Source organism: Lacerta agilis, chromosome 10, assembly GCF_009819535.1.
Source record: "Lacerta agilis isolate rLacAgi1 chromosome 10, rLacAgi1.pri, whole genome shotgun sequence".
In the NCBI taxonomy this organism is placed as follows: Eukaryota; Metazoa; Chordata; class Lepidosauria; order Squamata; family Lacertidae; genus Lacerta; species Lacerta agilis.
In genome coordinates this window covers 17,725,357-17,743,142 of record NC_046321.1, presented here as the reverse complement: position 1 = coordinate 17,743,142, position 17,786 = coordinate 17,725,357, and the positions used below count along the sequence as shown (strand labels likewise).

Here is a 17,786-nt window from a genome sequence, read left to right as displayed (position 1 = left end):
TTTCAGTGCTTATGTGGTTGTTTTTTTATAAGTTCTTTTCCAAATAAAAGGAAATACATCTGTTGGGTATAGAATCGTCCTCTTATTACAGTGGCCAACTTTTTTAAAAAACAAGGAATGCTTATAATGAAGACTCTTAACCATTCGCTCAAGATCTACACATTAGGTAGGGCTTTGGTCAGTAGTGGTAGGCCCAGAGGGTTGCCATATGTCCTCTTTTTTCCAGGACACGTCCTCTTTTTCATGGGTAGAGTCATCATTGTCGGGAATACGTTGCATGGATCTGCCATAGGATCCACTTTATTTAATTGTTTAATGAAGTTTTCGGGAACTACTTTGGTATTACTACGCGCAAAAGCGAAAGTAAGAATGAATAGTTTGGTTCACCAATGAGATTAATCCGCCTTTATTTTATAGTTCCGGTCATGTTCAAAGTTATTAATGAGCGTTAAACTTGCTTCCCGCCTTTTTGGAGGGCAGCAACAGTGATTTTATTGGTTGAGGCATCGATCGTGATGTCACATCTGTCCCCTAATAAAAGGCTGAGGCTCCCCGCTTAGGCACGTTTTTATCGTTTTGCTTTAGTTGGGTTTTAGTTGAAGTCAAGTTTAGTTTAAGGGTATTAGGAGCGGGCTGGATGGGTTGGATGGGTTTTTCCTTTAGTTAGAGTTAGATCGCGGAAGATCATTCGGTTTAGCTTTAGTTAGGTTTCTTTTAGGTTTAGCCTAGGGCTAGGCTTGCGGAAGATATTTCGGTTTTAGTATTATTTAGTTAGCCTCGCGGAAGATTGGGCGCGCAGGGACTTTGAGCTTAGGAGAACTTAGCTTAGGGGACGAGCCTACGCGGGTTCTGCCAAAGCCACTAAAGATATAACCGGTGTCTGTCTTTCTTTGGGGTAAAAGGGGAGTAAAAGGTTTAAGGTAAAATTTTTAATTTCCTTGAGTTGATCTATCTATTCAGAGTCAGGGTATCTTCTATTTCTCGAGGCAATATTTTATTTAGAAGGCAGTTAAGAACTCATGCACCTTCGGAGTCATCACCCGGCTTACTCAGCTTCCTTCGGATTGTGAGACTTGGCCGGCGCCCGTGCTCACAAGCACGCGGAACGCTGGCCGCTTTCCCCGCTACTGGTACCTCGTGCATGAGCAGTTCAAGTTTGTGCACGAGGAGCTCCAGCACCCAAACCCCGACACATCATAGCGATCCATAGTTAAAAGTAGAAGTCGGCAAATGTGTCCTCTTTTTTTTTGCTGTTCAAAATATGCAACCCTAGAACTTAAAATGCCTTTCTAAAATGAAATGTTCATTTGAGCTGTTTGTTTACTACACTGATGTTTTTAGACTACAACAGCCACCAATTCTCTGAATTAGGATCTTTCCATTCCTATACAGAACAGGGATAACCCAATAGGTTGGAGCAAAGGACAATGCAGAAAACCTGAACTGCTGTTTGTTGTGTTTCAGCTTTAAAGAGCGGGTGTTTGCACTTGGACATAGAGCTTTAAAGTGTGGATATGTGTCTGGAAAGAGCAGGGCAAACGTTAAGTGTAGATAAGCGCTATGTCTTTCTGGTTTCCAAGCTTGCCTTCCATGTTTTGGGTGTTTCCTTTTTCTGTGCCTTCCTTTGGAACTTTCCGGTTGTTTGACGTGTTCCAGTGCAGTGGTGCTCTTGAAGGGACATGTACTGGACAGAGCTTGGCCCAATGCCACTCCAATTCTCCTTTGACAGCAACATTAAGAGGGAGATGAGGAGTTCTGTAGAACTCTGTAATTTATACCGGTTCAAGGGATTCTGCAGACCCCTCGAAGCAGCTCATCCACATCAAATATAGAAATAGAGGGATGCTAATGATGCTTCTGGTATATACACTGTTCTCAGTTGCAGTGTTTATATTGCAATAGATAACATTGATTTTTATCTGAGAAGTGTCTTGTAAGCAGGCAACAGATGGCTCAATATCCAGGCAGGTTGTGCTAGAGTTTAGAAGCACATTTACCACCTGGAGTCGCTCAGGTGGACAACTCTGTCTGGACAACAAGGGGATGGAGAAGGGGGGGGAAAGACTTTGTTCACTGATAGTATGAAAATGGGCATTTTGCTGTGCTTGTATACATTTGATTCAGGCTCCACTTGTGTTTTAATGCTTCCAGTTTCCCTGCAAATGAAGGCAGAAACATTGCAGGGGGAGAAAGCACCTAGGAGAGTTTTGGAAACCACCAGACCAATAAACAGAACTGATCTGCTACCTCTACAGAAATTCTGAGTGGCAATTGTGTAAACCCAACCAGATAACAGTCTGCCAGTAACAAGAGTATTAGAGACCCCTCCATTTCCAGATTACCTGAACCAAATAAAAGCCTGCTGGATCAGACCAGAGGCTCATCTAGTCCAGATTCCTGCTCTCGCAGTCACCTGTCATGTACCCCGATGAGAAGCCTGCAAGCAGGACATACCGTAAGTGCAACAACACTCTCCCCACTTGTGATCCCCAGCAACTGGCATTCAGAAGCAGACTGTCTCTGCCGGTGGAAGGTAGAACATAACCATTGATAGCCTTATTCTTCACAAATATGCCTAATCCTCTTTTAAAGCCACCCATCTTGGAGGCCATCACTTCTTTTGTGAGGGAAAATCCCATGTGGCCAAACCTAGGATGCATTTCAAATAGCCCTGAAAGACAAAGGAACAGCACCATGGTAGTTAGGAGGAGCAGGGAATCCTGAACCGCACAGTATAAGAATGCCATGCTCACCTATCACAGTTAGGCAAACTATGGTTTTTTTGTGACTGTTATGAACCTGCTGGCTCCCAGGGAGGAGCTTGCATCTACATTGTCTAAACCCAGGGTCACGGTTAAAGTCTACAGGCAGAGTTATAAGAATTTTGACTAATAATTAGCAAAGCCGTTGTTGTCCCAACACTAGACACAGACCTGCTGCCCTATTTCTAAAGAGTAGGGCAGGACCAGTCATTCATGTGATTCTTATCCCAAGTGAGAAAACCTTGGTTGCAAGTGTGTGCCCCTACAGGGCAGATCAGTTTGCACCAGTGCATTTGGTGGTGTGTCCTTGGTGATGGTACCTGAGTCCAACCTTCTAACTCACTGCCTGCTTCTGATTTGGCTGGCCCTGCTAGTTCACTGGCCACCTCAGATACCACGAGAACTTCATTCTCAGGGGACAAAGTGGAGAGTTGCTCCAGCGGCTCCCCCTCCCTTTCTGTGATGTCCAGCAACAATGGGATGAAACCCTTCCCTGCTTGAGCACTCCCTGTTACCAGTGTTACAATATGGTGATAAAATCAATCCACATTTAAGATGTGAATCCTAAGAGTGTAAAGGGTGCAGAGGAGAATGAATAAATGGAAAAGGTGCAGTTGAGAAGGAACTATCTGGCTTGTCATGTCAGGTGTCAAAGCAACCATAATCTAGTCATCTTTGCAGTGTTGGTATGTCGGAGTTTGAGATGCTTTCTTTGGACTTTATATTTTATTGCAAAAATAGAAAACATAGGGGGGGGGGAAATAAAATCTCCTGCCCCCAAATGAATCATTGAAAACTGTTTATAAAAATAGCAGAGCTTTTCCAGATAAGAAAAAAGGAGGGAAACTTGTTACCAGTTCTATTTAGGGTGTGTTCAGTGCTGTGGAATGAATACAGCCTCCTTTTATTTCATCTGACTTGAGCAAGGGAGCTTGACAGATCAGAATGTCAGATTAGACCCTTTTTCTGCACAGGAAGGGTCTGTTTTCCTGATGGGTTTGGAACTGGCCTCCATTTAACTGACTATAGAGTGGGTATTGGCTTGATAAAGGAAATTGCTTGTGGAAAATAGGCAGGGTCTTCATTTGAACAATACTTAAGGAAGTAGCTCATGCTTTTCACCAGCGCTTTTGGAGGACAAAGAGCCAAGTTCCTAGCTGATGGCAATTCACTCTAGAGGTAGTTATTGCCCTCTAACTACTAAGTAGTACTGCCTGATCTGTTGGCTCTGTATCTATTTTATTCATTCATTTGATTAAACCTAAGTCTCACTTGTTACCGGTACTTCAAAAGTCCCCAAGTGACTCACACTGACAAACATACTGTATTCATAAATTCTGTATATTATCCATAGGAGGGAAAATCATACAAACCATTAACTTCATATTCAACATAATACTCTCCCCCAAGCAAAACCCCCACACCCTTTTTAAAGGCAAGGTGGAAAGATGCCAGATACACTACATGTCATGCCCCACCCGAGTTAAAAATTGCTTGTTTATATACTGCCTTCCTTCCATCTTGGATCCCAGAGTTGGCAGCCTTGTGGTTCCCAAGTGTTCTGTTAAGGGGGGGGGGGTAGTTAGATTGCTGAAGAACTTGCATGTTTGTAATCAGTATTGTTCCATTTTTGCTTGATAGGTGTACCCTGACTAATAAAGAACTGATGGGTATTTGGTGTGTTGCTTCCTGTATCCATTTCCTCTCTGATGCTGTGTTCAAGAGACCTAAGTCGAATTAAACTTACATGGTAATTGAGTCGGTACACAGCTCTTGTTGTTCCAGACTTGAATTGTAGAGCGACATCTACATATGGAATAACTCTCCTGCTATGTCAGGGGGAAGCTGTCGGGAGCGCGGCTGTGGTAGGGCAAAGTGAGGCAGGGCAAGAGCTGAACCTAGACGAAGGGAGACCAAGCAGAGGAAAAGCGAGGCAGATCTGTGGCAAGGACTGTTAGCAGCAGGGCGCCCTTAATATTAGAAGAGAGTGTGCTGGTGTGGAGTATTCCTCCTGACACGGGTGTCGCTGCTGCGTACCCTGAGAGGGTGGAGGGGTGAAGCTCAGAGCTGCTTGGTTGTGCTGGCAAGACCACAGCAGCCAATGCCATGCTTCCACAGAGCCTTGAAGTGTTCCCACCATCCGGGTAAGCAGTAAAAACGCTGGTGTCATGAGAACAGTCCCACCCCCTCACATGCGCCGTTACTGGCCTATAATGTTCAGTCTCAGGAGTAAGTTTGGTCTGGAATGGCCTATTCTGACCTATTGGCTTTTAAGGGGATTCTTTTGGTGGCCTGGCTTTCTACTCTGTAGTTCACTTCCAGAGTTTAGTGTTTAGAGTTTAGAGATCCTCCGTGGGCCGGACCGGCGCAGTGCGATGCTGGAAATCACATCTGCGCATGCCCATATCCTGAAAATCGCGCCTGCACAGAAGCGATTTTCGGCATCTGGGCATTTACAGAAGCGATTTCTGGCACTGTGGACTTGCGCAGACATGATTTCCGGCGTCTGGGCATGTGCAGAAGTGATTTCCAGAACCGTGAAAGAGAGTCCCGACACTGTGCTAAAACCGGTGCAGCACAGCACGGGGACTCTCTTCCATGGTTCTGGAAATTGCTTTTGCGCATGTCCGGTTTAGTGCAGTGCATGGGGACTCGCTGAGCAGGTAGCTCGGTTTGGGGGCGGCTCATGGGCCACTTAAACGGCCTCCGTGGGCCGCTTCCGGCCCATGGGCCTTAGGTTGCCGACCCCTGGTTTATTGGATGGCAGACAGGCTGAACACCTGCTGAGCAAACCTCAGGTTTCAGGTCTTGCTTCAAGCTGTAATTGTGACAGCAAGAGCAGAGAGGCAAGTTGCATGTACCCTCTGCCATTGCCCTATGTACCGCAGTGGATCTTTGTCTGGGTGTGTCCACCTTCTGTGCATGCCCTTGATGCCCATTCTAGGCTTAGAGAGACTGTGCATAGGATTAGTTGCTAGTGGTGATACACAGATGGTGCCAGTCAAGAATATGTGCGATTTAGTTTAGAGCTTGCTTCATTTTAGAAACGTTCCATGAGGATGCCACTAGCCCAGACATCTTCAGTGCTGCTTATCTTGTCGGTAATTATTTAATAATATTGGATAGCTCAACCCACATAATTCCTGTCTTGCAAGTGAAGGCTATTTTCATTGGTGTTAAGTGTGTGGGGGAGGTATAAGGATGCTTAGGAGACCAGAGAGCTAGAGGTAGTTCTTAACAACTCTGTGGGCTTCTTCCTATCTGCTCCTTAGCCATCCTTTTCAGTCTTTTTTCTAGAAAAGCTGTTATGTGAATTCAGAGTAGCATAAATGAATTGATCCCAAAACTCGTGTGGGAAGGCGGTATCGTATTTCAAAGGTAGTACAATGTCTCTCTCGAATTTTTCCATATAACATTTTTATAAGTCTGTGTTGGTGAGACATTAGAAAAGAAAGGGGGGGAGGGGGGAAGAAGTGGGTGGGACGGGGCGGTAGGTGGGGTGGGGTGACTGTGTTCTTTTTTACTTGCTATGAGTAGGGTTTGGTGTCAGCATTGTTTATGTAGGTTCTCTGTTGTTTGCTTGTGCTCGTTTGGCGGTGAGAGAGGTCAGAGTTGGCTTGGGGTATGGTTGTTCGTTTGTGGTTGGCTGTGGTGATCTTTGGTTTCCTGTGTGAGTGGGGTTGGTGGGTATTTTGGGTCAGGTTAACCATATTCATTTGTATGTTGTCGGTAGGTTTTTGTCATTGTCTTGTTGGGCTGTGTATGTGATGAAGGGGAACCATACCGGGGTGAAGGTGTCTTCTTCAGTTTGTCCCCGTGTCAGTTTCAGCTTACTGGTTAGTTTTTCTAGTAGGGCTGTTTCCCATACTGCTTGGTACCATTGGTCCATGTTTACTCCTGACAGGTCTTTCCAGTGTCTGGTTATGATGTTTCTGGATGCTGAGAGTAGATGGATTATGAGTTCTTTGTGTTGTAAATGGGCATTATTGTCTTGGAAGATGTTTAGTAAGACCAATTGTGGGGTGATTTCTAACACTTGTTTGGTTATTTTATATTTCTCGTGTGGTTGTTGTCCAGAATGTTTGGATTTTGGGGCACTCCCACCACATGTGGTAGTATGTGCCTGTGGAGGTGCACCCTCTCCAGCATTTTGGTGAGGTTCCTGGGCGTATTAGCGCTAATTTTCTAGGCGTTCGATACCACCTGTAGGTTAGTTTTAGGGTGAGTTCTCTTCTTTTTGTTGATATGGATTTAAAGGGGGGTTTAGACCACATTCTGGTCCATTGGGTGGGGTTGATTTCGTATCCTATGTCATCCTCCCATTGTTTTTTGATTGTGTCTAGTGAGTTCGTGGAATTTTTGAGTAGTATTTTGTATATTGCGGATACCAGCGAAAAATCGTTTTGACCACCCTATGGCAGCAAGAGCATACAAGTTTCCAAGCTCGATGGAATTCTTCGTTTGTGTGCTACTCAGAATTCACAGAACAGCTTATCTCATACCACAGCTTCAGTGGAATACTCCCTTCTAGCCTCATCTGCTGAAGACACAACATAGTGGAAAATGTTTAAATTGATTCTGCTGGAGACAGGAGGAATTTTCACAATTGGAGGAGGCTAAGCTGTAAAAACGCTCCCTCCAAGGACAAGCCAGCTGAAGGGCTGCTCAGTGAAAGGTCAGGAAACATGCTTTAGTAGGAGCAAATGGAGTGAGGTTCCCTCCCCATTTTTTATTTTATGACAAATTCATATCTTTTGCAAGTGCCCTCAGGGTGCCCATGGATGGAACAGAGAAGAAAAGCATAAGAGAAACGCATGTATAATATGCCAATACTTGCACAGAAATGCGTCTGTACAGAACAGGAGAGGAGGGGGGGAAATATTTCCACTCGTGCCAAGTATTCCATCGACTGTCTGCCAGCTGATCAAACAAGGCCAAGCAGGGTTACAAGCCTTCAGCCGTGCAATCACAGCTTCTCCTACTTGTACAAAACCAGGTGCAGTAATTGCCAACCATGACTTCATTGATTTCAATCACCTCCCTTCCTTTCCAAGAGTCAGACACCTATTGCTCCAGAGAAGTGACAAAGCTTTATTTGTAAGCCCTTCTTGAGCTGGTAGTGATCTCTTCTACTATATATATATATATGTATCTATCTATCTATCATGGGAAATATTTTCTTTCTGTATTATGCATTTAAAAAGAAGGATTCACAATTCTTCTGTACTAACAGTTTAACATTTTAGTAGCCAAGCACATGAATTATATCCAGGTACCCATAATTAGAAGGAACAAGCATGGTGTTTACTTTAACGTGAATCTAAGAGCTCAGTGCTTGCAGAAACTTGTAGACAATTGAATTTACTCCAAGTACTAAAGGGCTACCTTTCTCAAATACCTGCCAAAAAACCTTGTATGCATGAGGAGCACTGAGTTCACTTCCATATAGAAGCACCCTCCGTGTGCATTGCAATAACGAGAAGTCTCCTCATGTACCGCTTTGGATGTTGTGTAGTGGCAGAGAACATAAGCTGGGACCTACTGGGTCAGGCTGAAGGGTCATCTAGTTCACAGCATTCTGTTTTCACAGTGGCCAACCAGATCCCTATGGGAAGTTCACAAGGAGGCCTTGAAGGCAGCATACCAGAAGCTGAGGGAATTTCTGGATAGGAGTTGGTGTCTGAAGTCATCAGAAGGGATGTGAAGATCTCTGCAAGAGTGGTTTCTTACCAGTGGCTTCATGAAATGATGCAGGAAGATCTCCATTAGTCTTCTCATCCTTGGTGTTCCAGGATCTTTCTACCTCCAAAGCAGAGGTGGCAGAGTTCAAGTTATGGGTCAGCTGGGAGCTGTGATGCTTAAGTGGAAACTGTCCAAGGGAAAAACATGTCATAAATCCCAGCCTCAGTGTAGCTGCTCAGTTGCAAACCACATCGTTGGCCCTGGACTGGAACAACCTGTACACATTGTTTATAGTAACCAGAAGTAACCATACATGGCATTCTTGTTTTCTAAAATTATGGCCACTTGAGCATAACCCAGATGCTTTTCTACCCAAATACCTTAAGCTGTCATTTAGAAGAAGCTTGAATGCACCTGTAATTTTATACATTAGAAAACTAAAGATGCAGAATAAAAAGATGCAGAATATGAAAAGAGAGAAAACTTTTTGAAGGAGACATATATTATTGGTGGGGAGCTTCAAGGGGGGGAGCAGGTAGAAATGTGGCTGCATCAGCTGTATGACCAGGTTCCTTATGGGGAACTCAGTTGTGTTGCTGATCCCTGCAAAAAGCAGGGTTGAAGTCACTGCACATCAGCTGATGCCCTATATGACATCGAAAATTGCCCCAAGCTCAAGAGCAGCTTACAAATAAAGCATTGCCACTTTTTTGTAGCTTAGGAGTCTGGATCTTGGAATGAAATGGATATGATGGGAATCCATGAATTCTGAGGCTGTGTGCATGCTCCCATTTATTTTGCATCCCATGTACTCCCACCACTGGTTTGGGAAGTGGTGTACATGCAACGTTTGCCACAATCTGTATCTATCCTGTTGCTTTCTTATGCAATACTGTGTTTCATAACACCCCCCCCCCCAACCAGCATCAGTCCAGGAAAAAGAACAACCTACTTGTGTTTTAAGTCAGCAGTGTATAGGCAGCCATGGATACCAACGACTGCAGCTGATTTTGAACTAGTGGGAGAAGCTGTCAATGGACGGCTGAGAGCTTGTAACCTTGTTTGGTCAGCTAGCAGACAGCTGATTGGATGCTTGGCATGAGGGGATTCTCCCCTTCCGCGTTTCTATACAAGTATTGGCACATTGTGGGTATGTTTCTGTTACACTTTTCATCTATGTTTTCTCTAGGTGGACAACAGTAGGTCACTTCAAAGAGAAAATACATTGTGAAGCATGTCATAGAATGAAAGGGGATGGGGGGAAATATTCTCATTCCATTTGTTCTTACTGCAGCGTATTTTCTGACCTTTCACGAAGTAGCCCTTTTGTCGTCTTGCCTTTGTGTATGCGAACTGTTAGTAGTGAAGAATCCTCTGACTTTAATGCACAGTTTGTGGGGAGCTGAAGGAGGAGGAAGCCTTTAGCAAGTTACAGTTCCTGTAAAGGTCATTGTCGTATAGTTTTGGCAGTGATGGGACAGAACCCAGAGCTTTTGAGCTGCTGATATGACCAGTATGAGCTGCTACACATTTAAACAGCCCTGCCTCTCCTGCAGCTTGAGGTGGTTAAATTACCTTGTTCGGGCAACAGCCATAAAATCAAGTAATCCTCAAATATCACAATAGCCCAATTTTTAACCTTAAAATCTGGCTTAAACAATTGGGCTTTGTAGCATCTTGAACCTCAGCAAAGAGTAGGCTAAATGCAGCCCGGGATTGGAGGAGGATGCCACAGGTACCAAGGCAATGATACCAGTTTTCAAAAATAAAATGATATTTTAATTTCATTTTGTTAAAGAGCTCTCAGTCGTAAACATGTTTATACATGCTCTGCAGGCATATAGTTACCAAAAAATAGTGCTCTGTCTAACTAGGAGGCTGGTCTAGTAGGGATGTATGAAGTGGTGGACTGATTGAAGCTTCCTATTGCTCCTTTGAGTGCTGCAGAGGTCTTACCCAATTTAGGCTCTATTAATTTCAATTGGTTACTCTTAATAAACGTTAGGTGAATACAAGCCTATGGCTCCAAAATTCTACACTCTCTCTTGCTACGGCCCTTTTATGTTGGTGTGTGTGATTGTAGAGTTTCCTTTTGGATTGAAGGGCTTCAGTCAACTTGTCGAGGTGCACACAGATTACAAGGTTTTTCATAATATTTGGCCATGTCAGGGTGCCTCTATGTAAATGGGTGCAACTGTCCTGAAAGGTCATTCTGTCTAAGGAACATTGTTTTTCCTTCACTGATATTTAAAATCCTGTTTGTTTCAGATCACCATCAGCAATGGTAATATTCACGACAACTGACGCCTCATTTCAAATGTTCATTCATCAAAATGACAATGTTACGTGAGTCGAAGGTTTTGTGATTGCAAAATAATATCTGATTAACAAGGTGTGTGAAAAGATTTAACTGTCTCAAGAAGCTGAGTTCCATTCCAGAGCCTCTTTTCTACTGTGGGAAAAAGACTCAGCTCCTTCTGGCTTGATGACACAATCTCCCTAAGCAGTGGTATGTTGAGCAGAGCTCTCTTCCTTAACTGGCAGGAGTTTCTATAGATGGAAGTGCTCTGTGAAGAAGGTAGGCGCCCCAGGCTGTCATCTTCTTCAGACAAATGACTGGCTGTGTGGAGCAGGCCTCAAGTAGCTCTTTGCTTAAACGAATTAGGCCTCTGAGTTCTTCACCCTAACAAAGACAATCTGTCTGGCCTTAGAAAGGGTTTGTTTTGATCCCACAACAACTCCCATCTTTGTACCAGCAACTTTTAACACTGCTGTAAACCCACATGGTTGTGAGTTTTATTGGCCACCTTTTCCTGCTGTCTTCGGTTATTTTTTAAAAAAAGGTCTCAGTGCAGTGATGATGTCATTGGCTTTTTGTGATGAATTCTCCTTTTCAGGAAATCACAGCTGCCAGATCTCTGTCTTGGCCTCCCGTTGAACTATATGGGTGTGTGTGTATGAATTTGCTTTTTTTAAGCAGTCTGTGTTGTTTATTGTTGTTCTGATTATGTCTTATTCCTAAAAGGCATTTTAGAAAAGGAAGCAGCCAAGTAATTACACAGTGACTTATGGAGAAGCTGGCTTGGAAGCAAGGTTTTTTCTTTTTTATAAACAAAAACAAAAACCTCTGTACAACAAATAGGTTCCCAACTTCTGCCATTTGAGTAGAGCTGGCTTTCTTCACCATCTAGTTCTTCGTTTGCTTTTGTTTAAATGATCCTCCATGAAAGATGCATTTTTGAACATGTTTAGCATGTAGTTATGGTAAGCAACTGAATATTTTTGCAGCACTGATCTTGGCATTTACACTGAGACGTTCTGGAATCAGAGGTGCTATGAGCCCTCTAGCCCGTCAGCTTCTACTACAGACTGAAGCATGAAGTACAGCAGACAGAAAACACTGCTCTGATGACTGGTGCCATGTTCTTAGTATTTATGGCGAGCCTGCTCCATAATGCATGCCAGTGTTGTATGCCTTGTTTTTTTTCCCCTTTGTGTGCATTTCTTTCTGTTCTAAGGCCTGAGAGCAAAGAAAAAGGTAAAAAGGTAAAGGAACCCTGGGCGGTTAATTCCAGTCAATAACGACTATAGGGTTGCGGCGCTCATCTCGCTTTTCAGGCCAAGGGAACCAGCGTTTGTCCACAGGCAGCTTTCCGGGTCATGTGGCAGCATGACCTAAACGCTTTTGGTGCAACGGGACACTGTGACGAGTGCCAAAATGCAAGGAAATGCCGTTTACCTTCCGCCACAGCGGTACCTATTTATCTACTTGCACTGGTGGGCTTTCGAATTGCTAGGTTGGCAGAGCTGGGACAGAACAACAGGAGCTCACCCCATTGCATGGATTCGAACCGCCAACCTTCCAATCGGCAAGCCCAAGAGGCTCAGTGGTTTAGACCACAGTGCCACATTCCACACCATACATTTTAAAGCACATTGTAGCACATAAACAGCCATGCCTTCTTCCAAAGAATCCTAGGAACTATAGTTTACCCCTTGCAGAGCTCTAGTTCAGAGCACACTTAACGAACCTCATCCTTAGTAAACGACTCTTGTTGTGCAGCTTCTCCCATCATTGCTATGTTGGGGAATACCTTCCAAGAAAGTGAGCTTTGTGAGTACAGTCTGTCTGCAATTAGGGTTTTTGGTAGAGAGCCTTCATACAGAAAGATATCTCCTTCAGAAATTATGCTTCAATATCAAGACAAAGATTGTGGGGGTGGGTGGGGAACAGCAGCATGACTCTGGGGGCCACTGTCAAATAGGGGATATCCCTTTATATTAGAGGCCTTCCTCTGTAATTATGACACATGGCCACCTTACACAGATCTGGCAAAGAGATAGAAACTGCACCACTAAGAAAAAAACCTATGCCAACACTAAGGCTGAGGTTCAAAGAAGAACCAGAAAACTAAAGAACACCTGGTGGATAAAAAAAGCTCAAGAGATCCAGCACTTAGCCAACACCCATGATGCACAGAGTTTCTTTAAAGCCACAAAGACCATCTGTGGGCCAATAAATCCATGGTATATGCCCTCTATACTCAACAGACAGTACCACACTTCTAAAAGATAAAGAAGCTGTTGCATTGTGCTGAAAGAACATTACTAACATCTCCTTTTACCGCAACTCCCCCGTAGCTGCTGAGGTCCTCTCACAAATTCTGCAAAAACAAATTAGAGATGAGCTTGCAGTATCTCTAAATTTGGGAGAGTTGTGTACAGCTATTAACCAAATGAAAACAACGAAGCCAGTGGACCTGATGGGATTCAAAGTGGGCAGAATTGAACTTACACAACAACTTCACAAGCTCATTGAAAAAAATCTGAGAGAGGAGATCCCAGAAGAAATGTTGGAAAATGTCGACCCCTTTCCTACCTGGGCAGTTATCTTTCCACAAGGGTGGACATTGATGCCGAAATTCCAGCATCACCTGAGCTCTGTGATGCCCTGTGACTCTGAAAGAAATGCAGTGTGTTTGAGGACCAGGACATTTGCAGGGAAACCAAAATGCTTGGTTTACAAAGCTATTGTACTACCAACCTTACTGTATGCTTGTGAAACATGGACCACTTATGAGCACCATCTCCAACTCCTCAAAAGATTCCATCAACGGTGTCCTCCAAATTTTTTTACGTATCACTTGGGAAGATAGGCGAACTAATGTTAGTGTACTGGAAGAAGCAAAGATCACCAGTGTCAAAGCAATGATTCTTCAACATCAACTTCGTTGGGACTAGTCATGTTGATGGGATGCCTGATTATCATCTTCCAAAGCAACTATTCTATTCTGAACTTAAAAATGGAAAGCGTAAGGCTGGTGGGTCAACAAAATAGATTTAAAGACTCTCTCAAGGCAAATCTTTAAAAATGTAGTATAAACACTGACAATTGGGAAACATTGGCCTGTGAGCGCTCTAATTGGAGAACAGCCTTTGCCAAAGGTGCCACGGACTTTGAAGACACTCAAACTCTAGGACAAAAGGAGAAATGTGCTAAGAGGAAGGCACGTTTGGCAAACCCCTACCATGATCAGTTCCCGCCCAGGAAACCTATGTCCCCACTGTGGAAGGACGTGTGGATCCAGAATTGGCCTCCACAGTCACCTACGGACACACCGCTAAGACCATGCTTACTCGGCTACAAGTGATCACCAAAGGAGGAGGAGAAGACACAGTGGTATCCTGAATGTGATTGTGAATTAAGAAACTCCAGTTAGGATGTGTGGTTTTTATATGTAGCTACTGGGGTCATGAGTAGTTTGACAGTGTGGTTTTGAGTTACTTGCATGCTTCATTGGGGCTGGCTACATAGGGCCAGTGTTCTGCTGCTGACTGAATTGAGACATTTCCATGGTTGCTGGCATTGTAAGTATTCTTTTTATTGCCAAATTCCGTTAAAGTCAAAGAGGGTTTATAGAAACCTCTTCTACTGCTTTCTTAGATTAGCAGAAAAACACGAGGTGTTAAGGGCCTGCTCTCAGGTTAATTAAATCAACTGCTTGTTCCCTCTGGCGACTTCACATCAAGTCCAAGGTGAAATATGGAGAGTAATTGGGAGTTGCCTTTTAAAGTGAGGAGTTGTTGCCTGTCTGAAATCAGTGGAGGTTTGGGAAACTTAAGACCTTGTAAGATTAGTCCCTTTTTAGTCTAGCTTGGCATTTAGCTTCGGATACCAAGATCAAATGCTGACATTTATTAATAAATAGACATAAATGTCTGAGACAATTTAGCTTTTCTCTGTGGAATGTGGCTCATTTTATTATTATTTCTCTTGACATGGCATTCATCAGACTGCTTTGATTAGACAGTGTGTTTTCTGGAGCTCACCCAGATCTATCCCCCCCATGTTTTCTTTTCCTCTTTAAATTTTAAACCCATCTCATGTGGGCTTTATCTCTCTTTGTTGGTGTGGAGAGCTTTTCCTTACATTTTGAGGGTTGTTAAGGTTACTCGCTGTTTGCTGTAAAGACATAGATCAAAAGACTGCTTTTGACATTTTTCTTTTAAACTGGGAAACACTGTAATCTGTACTTTTTTTTATTTGTTTTTTTGGCTGAAACCTTTAAGCCAAAGTTTCCTTGAACCAAACTAGAGGGTGAGTGTAATAGATGCTTAGTGCGATAGAGACGCCTTGTTCCCTTTTGCCTGAGAAACTGTACAACAGGGACCAAAGACCTTTACTTTTTACAACCTAAAGGAACATGTTTTTATTTATGGATCAGTGGAATGGAGGGCAGCGGAGAAACCACATTTTGGATTCTAAGCTTCCACCCAAGCATGGAAGGAGTTTGCACTCACTCCTTTCATGAGTACAGTTCTCAGAACTTAGGATCCCGGGAACCCCATGTGATCTACACACCCCAAAACAAGATTTGCCTAAATGTGGTGATAGTCCCTAAATATGTGCAATGTGCTGTGTATCAGCTGGAGAGATGGAGAAGCAAAGTCACCTCCCCACCTCCGGTCTGGTAGAGACCATCTGACATTTCACTCTTACCTATTCCTGGAAATGTCCAGTGCATTGGCCATAATACTGTACTCGAATCTGCTCATTTTTTTCCCTCTTCCATCCATGTCCTTCTGCCTTTGCATATTGTGTTTATTAATTTGGAAACCTTGTTTTAAACCGTGAATGCCTTAAATGCATTGGTGGAAAGACAGTTTCAGACATTCCAGTTCTAAAAGATTGGTGTCTACTGATAATCACTTTCATAAATGTTTTCTTTCTTTCTTACAGTTACCTGACCATAAGCAACAAACAGAAGTTCTTATACATCACAAGTCCTTTTTTAAAAAGGGCTTGCCTTGGTACTTACCTATGTAAGTATTACTATGAACTATATTCCTACTAACTTTTCATTTCTTCAGATGAATCCCATTGTAGCTACTCGATCTCGAGAGCAGGCCCAATACAGAAGTATTTACTCTGTTAGTGCATAGGAACAAACATAAGAATTTGTATGCTGGGCAGCGGCAGATTTAAGTTGGTGGGGACAGTTTTCCTGCACAGGGCACCAAGCTGAGGGGTGCAAAACAACCACCACCAGTGACTATATTTATATGGGTACCTACTGAGAAGATCCGTAAAAAAGCAATTGCATCAAAAGGAATTACTGTGAAAATTAGAAGGAAAAGGGGGGCACCAAATTTTGTCCTTGCTCAAGGCACCATATTCACAAAGTCTATGCTGAGTTAGAACAGTTTATCTCAGTTAACCTGAAAATGTTTGTGAGTCACAAGCATATTAAGATAGGTTCTGGTTTCCTGATCCTAATGATCGGTTCTGGTTTCCTGGTCCTAATGAATTGTATGCCTTTTTGTAGTAATAACCAAAATATCTCCTCTTTTCTGAAGGTGATCCTACTTTTGTATTTTCGCTTCTGGATAATGGGAGGTTCTATGCCAGCGTTTTCAGAACAGGACAATCCAGCTTCATTCTCACCTTATCTTCTTACAAGGTATGGTAGCAGGAGCCACAGATGTTTGGGTTGATGCTATCTTTCCATTTAATGTGAACTAATCGAGGCTTTAATCTTTGTTGTTGTTTCCTGAAAATTACAGTTAAAAAATATGCTTGGGAATCCCATAATATTTGTGGGATTAGATTAACTCAAATGCATAAAATAATTACAGTGGATATGTTGCAGTGATTGTCCAAAATGTGGTGGTTGTTGACAGTCACATGTGAATGTGCACTTTTCCAGATTTTATGATGGAGCTGTCCAACCAAGGAATGTGTGGAACAATATGTATTCTAGTGCAGAGTACATGCAAAAATGCATATTTTAGTGAAAGTAACATACAACTGCATTCTGTTATGGGACTTTTGCTTGCAAAAATGCTTCTACAAGCAAAATTGTACATACAGTGGTACCTCTGGAGACGCACACCTCTGGTTGCGTATCCTTCAGGATGCGAACGTGGCAGTCTACCACCGTGTGCGCATGTGCAGAAGCGCTCTACCTCCACACATGCATGCACAGAAGCGGACCCTCTGGTTGTGGAAACTTCGAGATCTGACCAGAGCTCCGGAACGGATCCCATCCGCAATGAAGGTACCACTGTATTAGGGAAAGGTAGCACAAAAATGAGTACTAATTTTTATGCTAAAAATTAGACATGCATGCAGAAGTGGGAAAACCAAATTTTAAGGCTGAAAAGTGAGTAACTCGGAGAAACCAAAATAGACAGATTTGTCCAAACCTAGCATTTGTATGTGAATATTGGCTGTGCTCAAATTTTTGAAATTCACCCTGATAATAGATAAGTGATTCTAAAGAGGTAGTTGGGGTCTGGGCACCTAAACATTTAGTTTATATTGTTACAGAGAAGGTCTATACATACTTAGTCCAGGGCAGAAATTTGAACCTTAACACAGGAAGCATTATGTCAAACAACACACAGAACATAGAAATGATGTCTGTGGAAGAAAGTAAGAAAAAATTTCATTTCTTGACTACATTCCTTGCCATGTTGTTTAGCTAGGTACTGCCAGTTGCTCAAGAACCATTACTAGGAGTAAGAGCTCTCTCAGAATAACCACCACCACATTAAAAGCTTGGATAAATGCTCTGACTGATTATGTCAAATGCCCTCAGGGTACTACCTCAAGAGAGCCGCAGTACAAAGGACACCCCCAATCCCAATGAACTCTCATTTAAATTTGGGCAGTCTCTCTGAAAGGCTAGGGAAGCCAGGCGAAGGACTAGTGAAGCAATCACCACATTTTTAGTTTGCTTTCTGTGGAAGCTTTTCATGGGTTGTACTGAATTCCCGAATACCACTCTGTCTAATCCTTGATTAGGGGAAACTGCATCACCACATATAAGCCTTTAAGGC

The 17,786-nt window shown here is 43.1% G+C and overlaps 1 protein-coding gene across 1 annotated transcript in view; it reads left to right on the top strand.

Moving 5' to 3' along the window:
- The window catches only part of TMTC1 (transmembrane O-mannosyltransferase targeting cadherins 1), a 132,701-nt gene that overhangs the window by 42,494 nt on the left and 72,421 nt on the right, over positions 1-17,786 (top strand). The window contains 3 exon segments of the mRNA XM_033161599.1: positions 15,685-15,748; positions 15,750-15,767; positions 16,302-16,405. Of these exon segments, the coding sequence (XP_033017490.1) occupies positions 15,685-15,748; positions 15,750-15,767; positions 16,302-16,405 (186 nt within the window).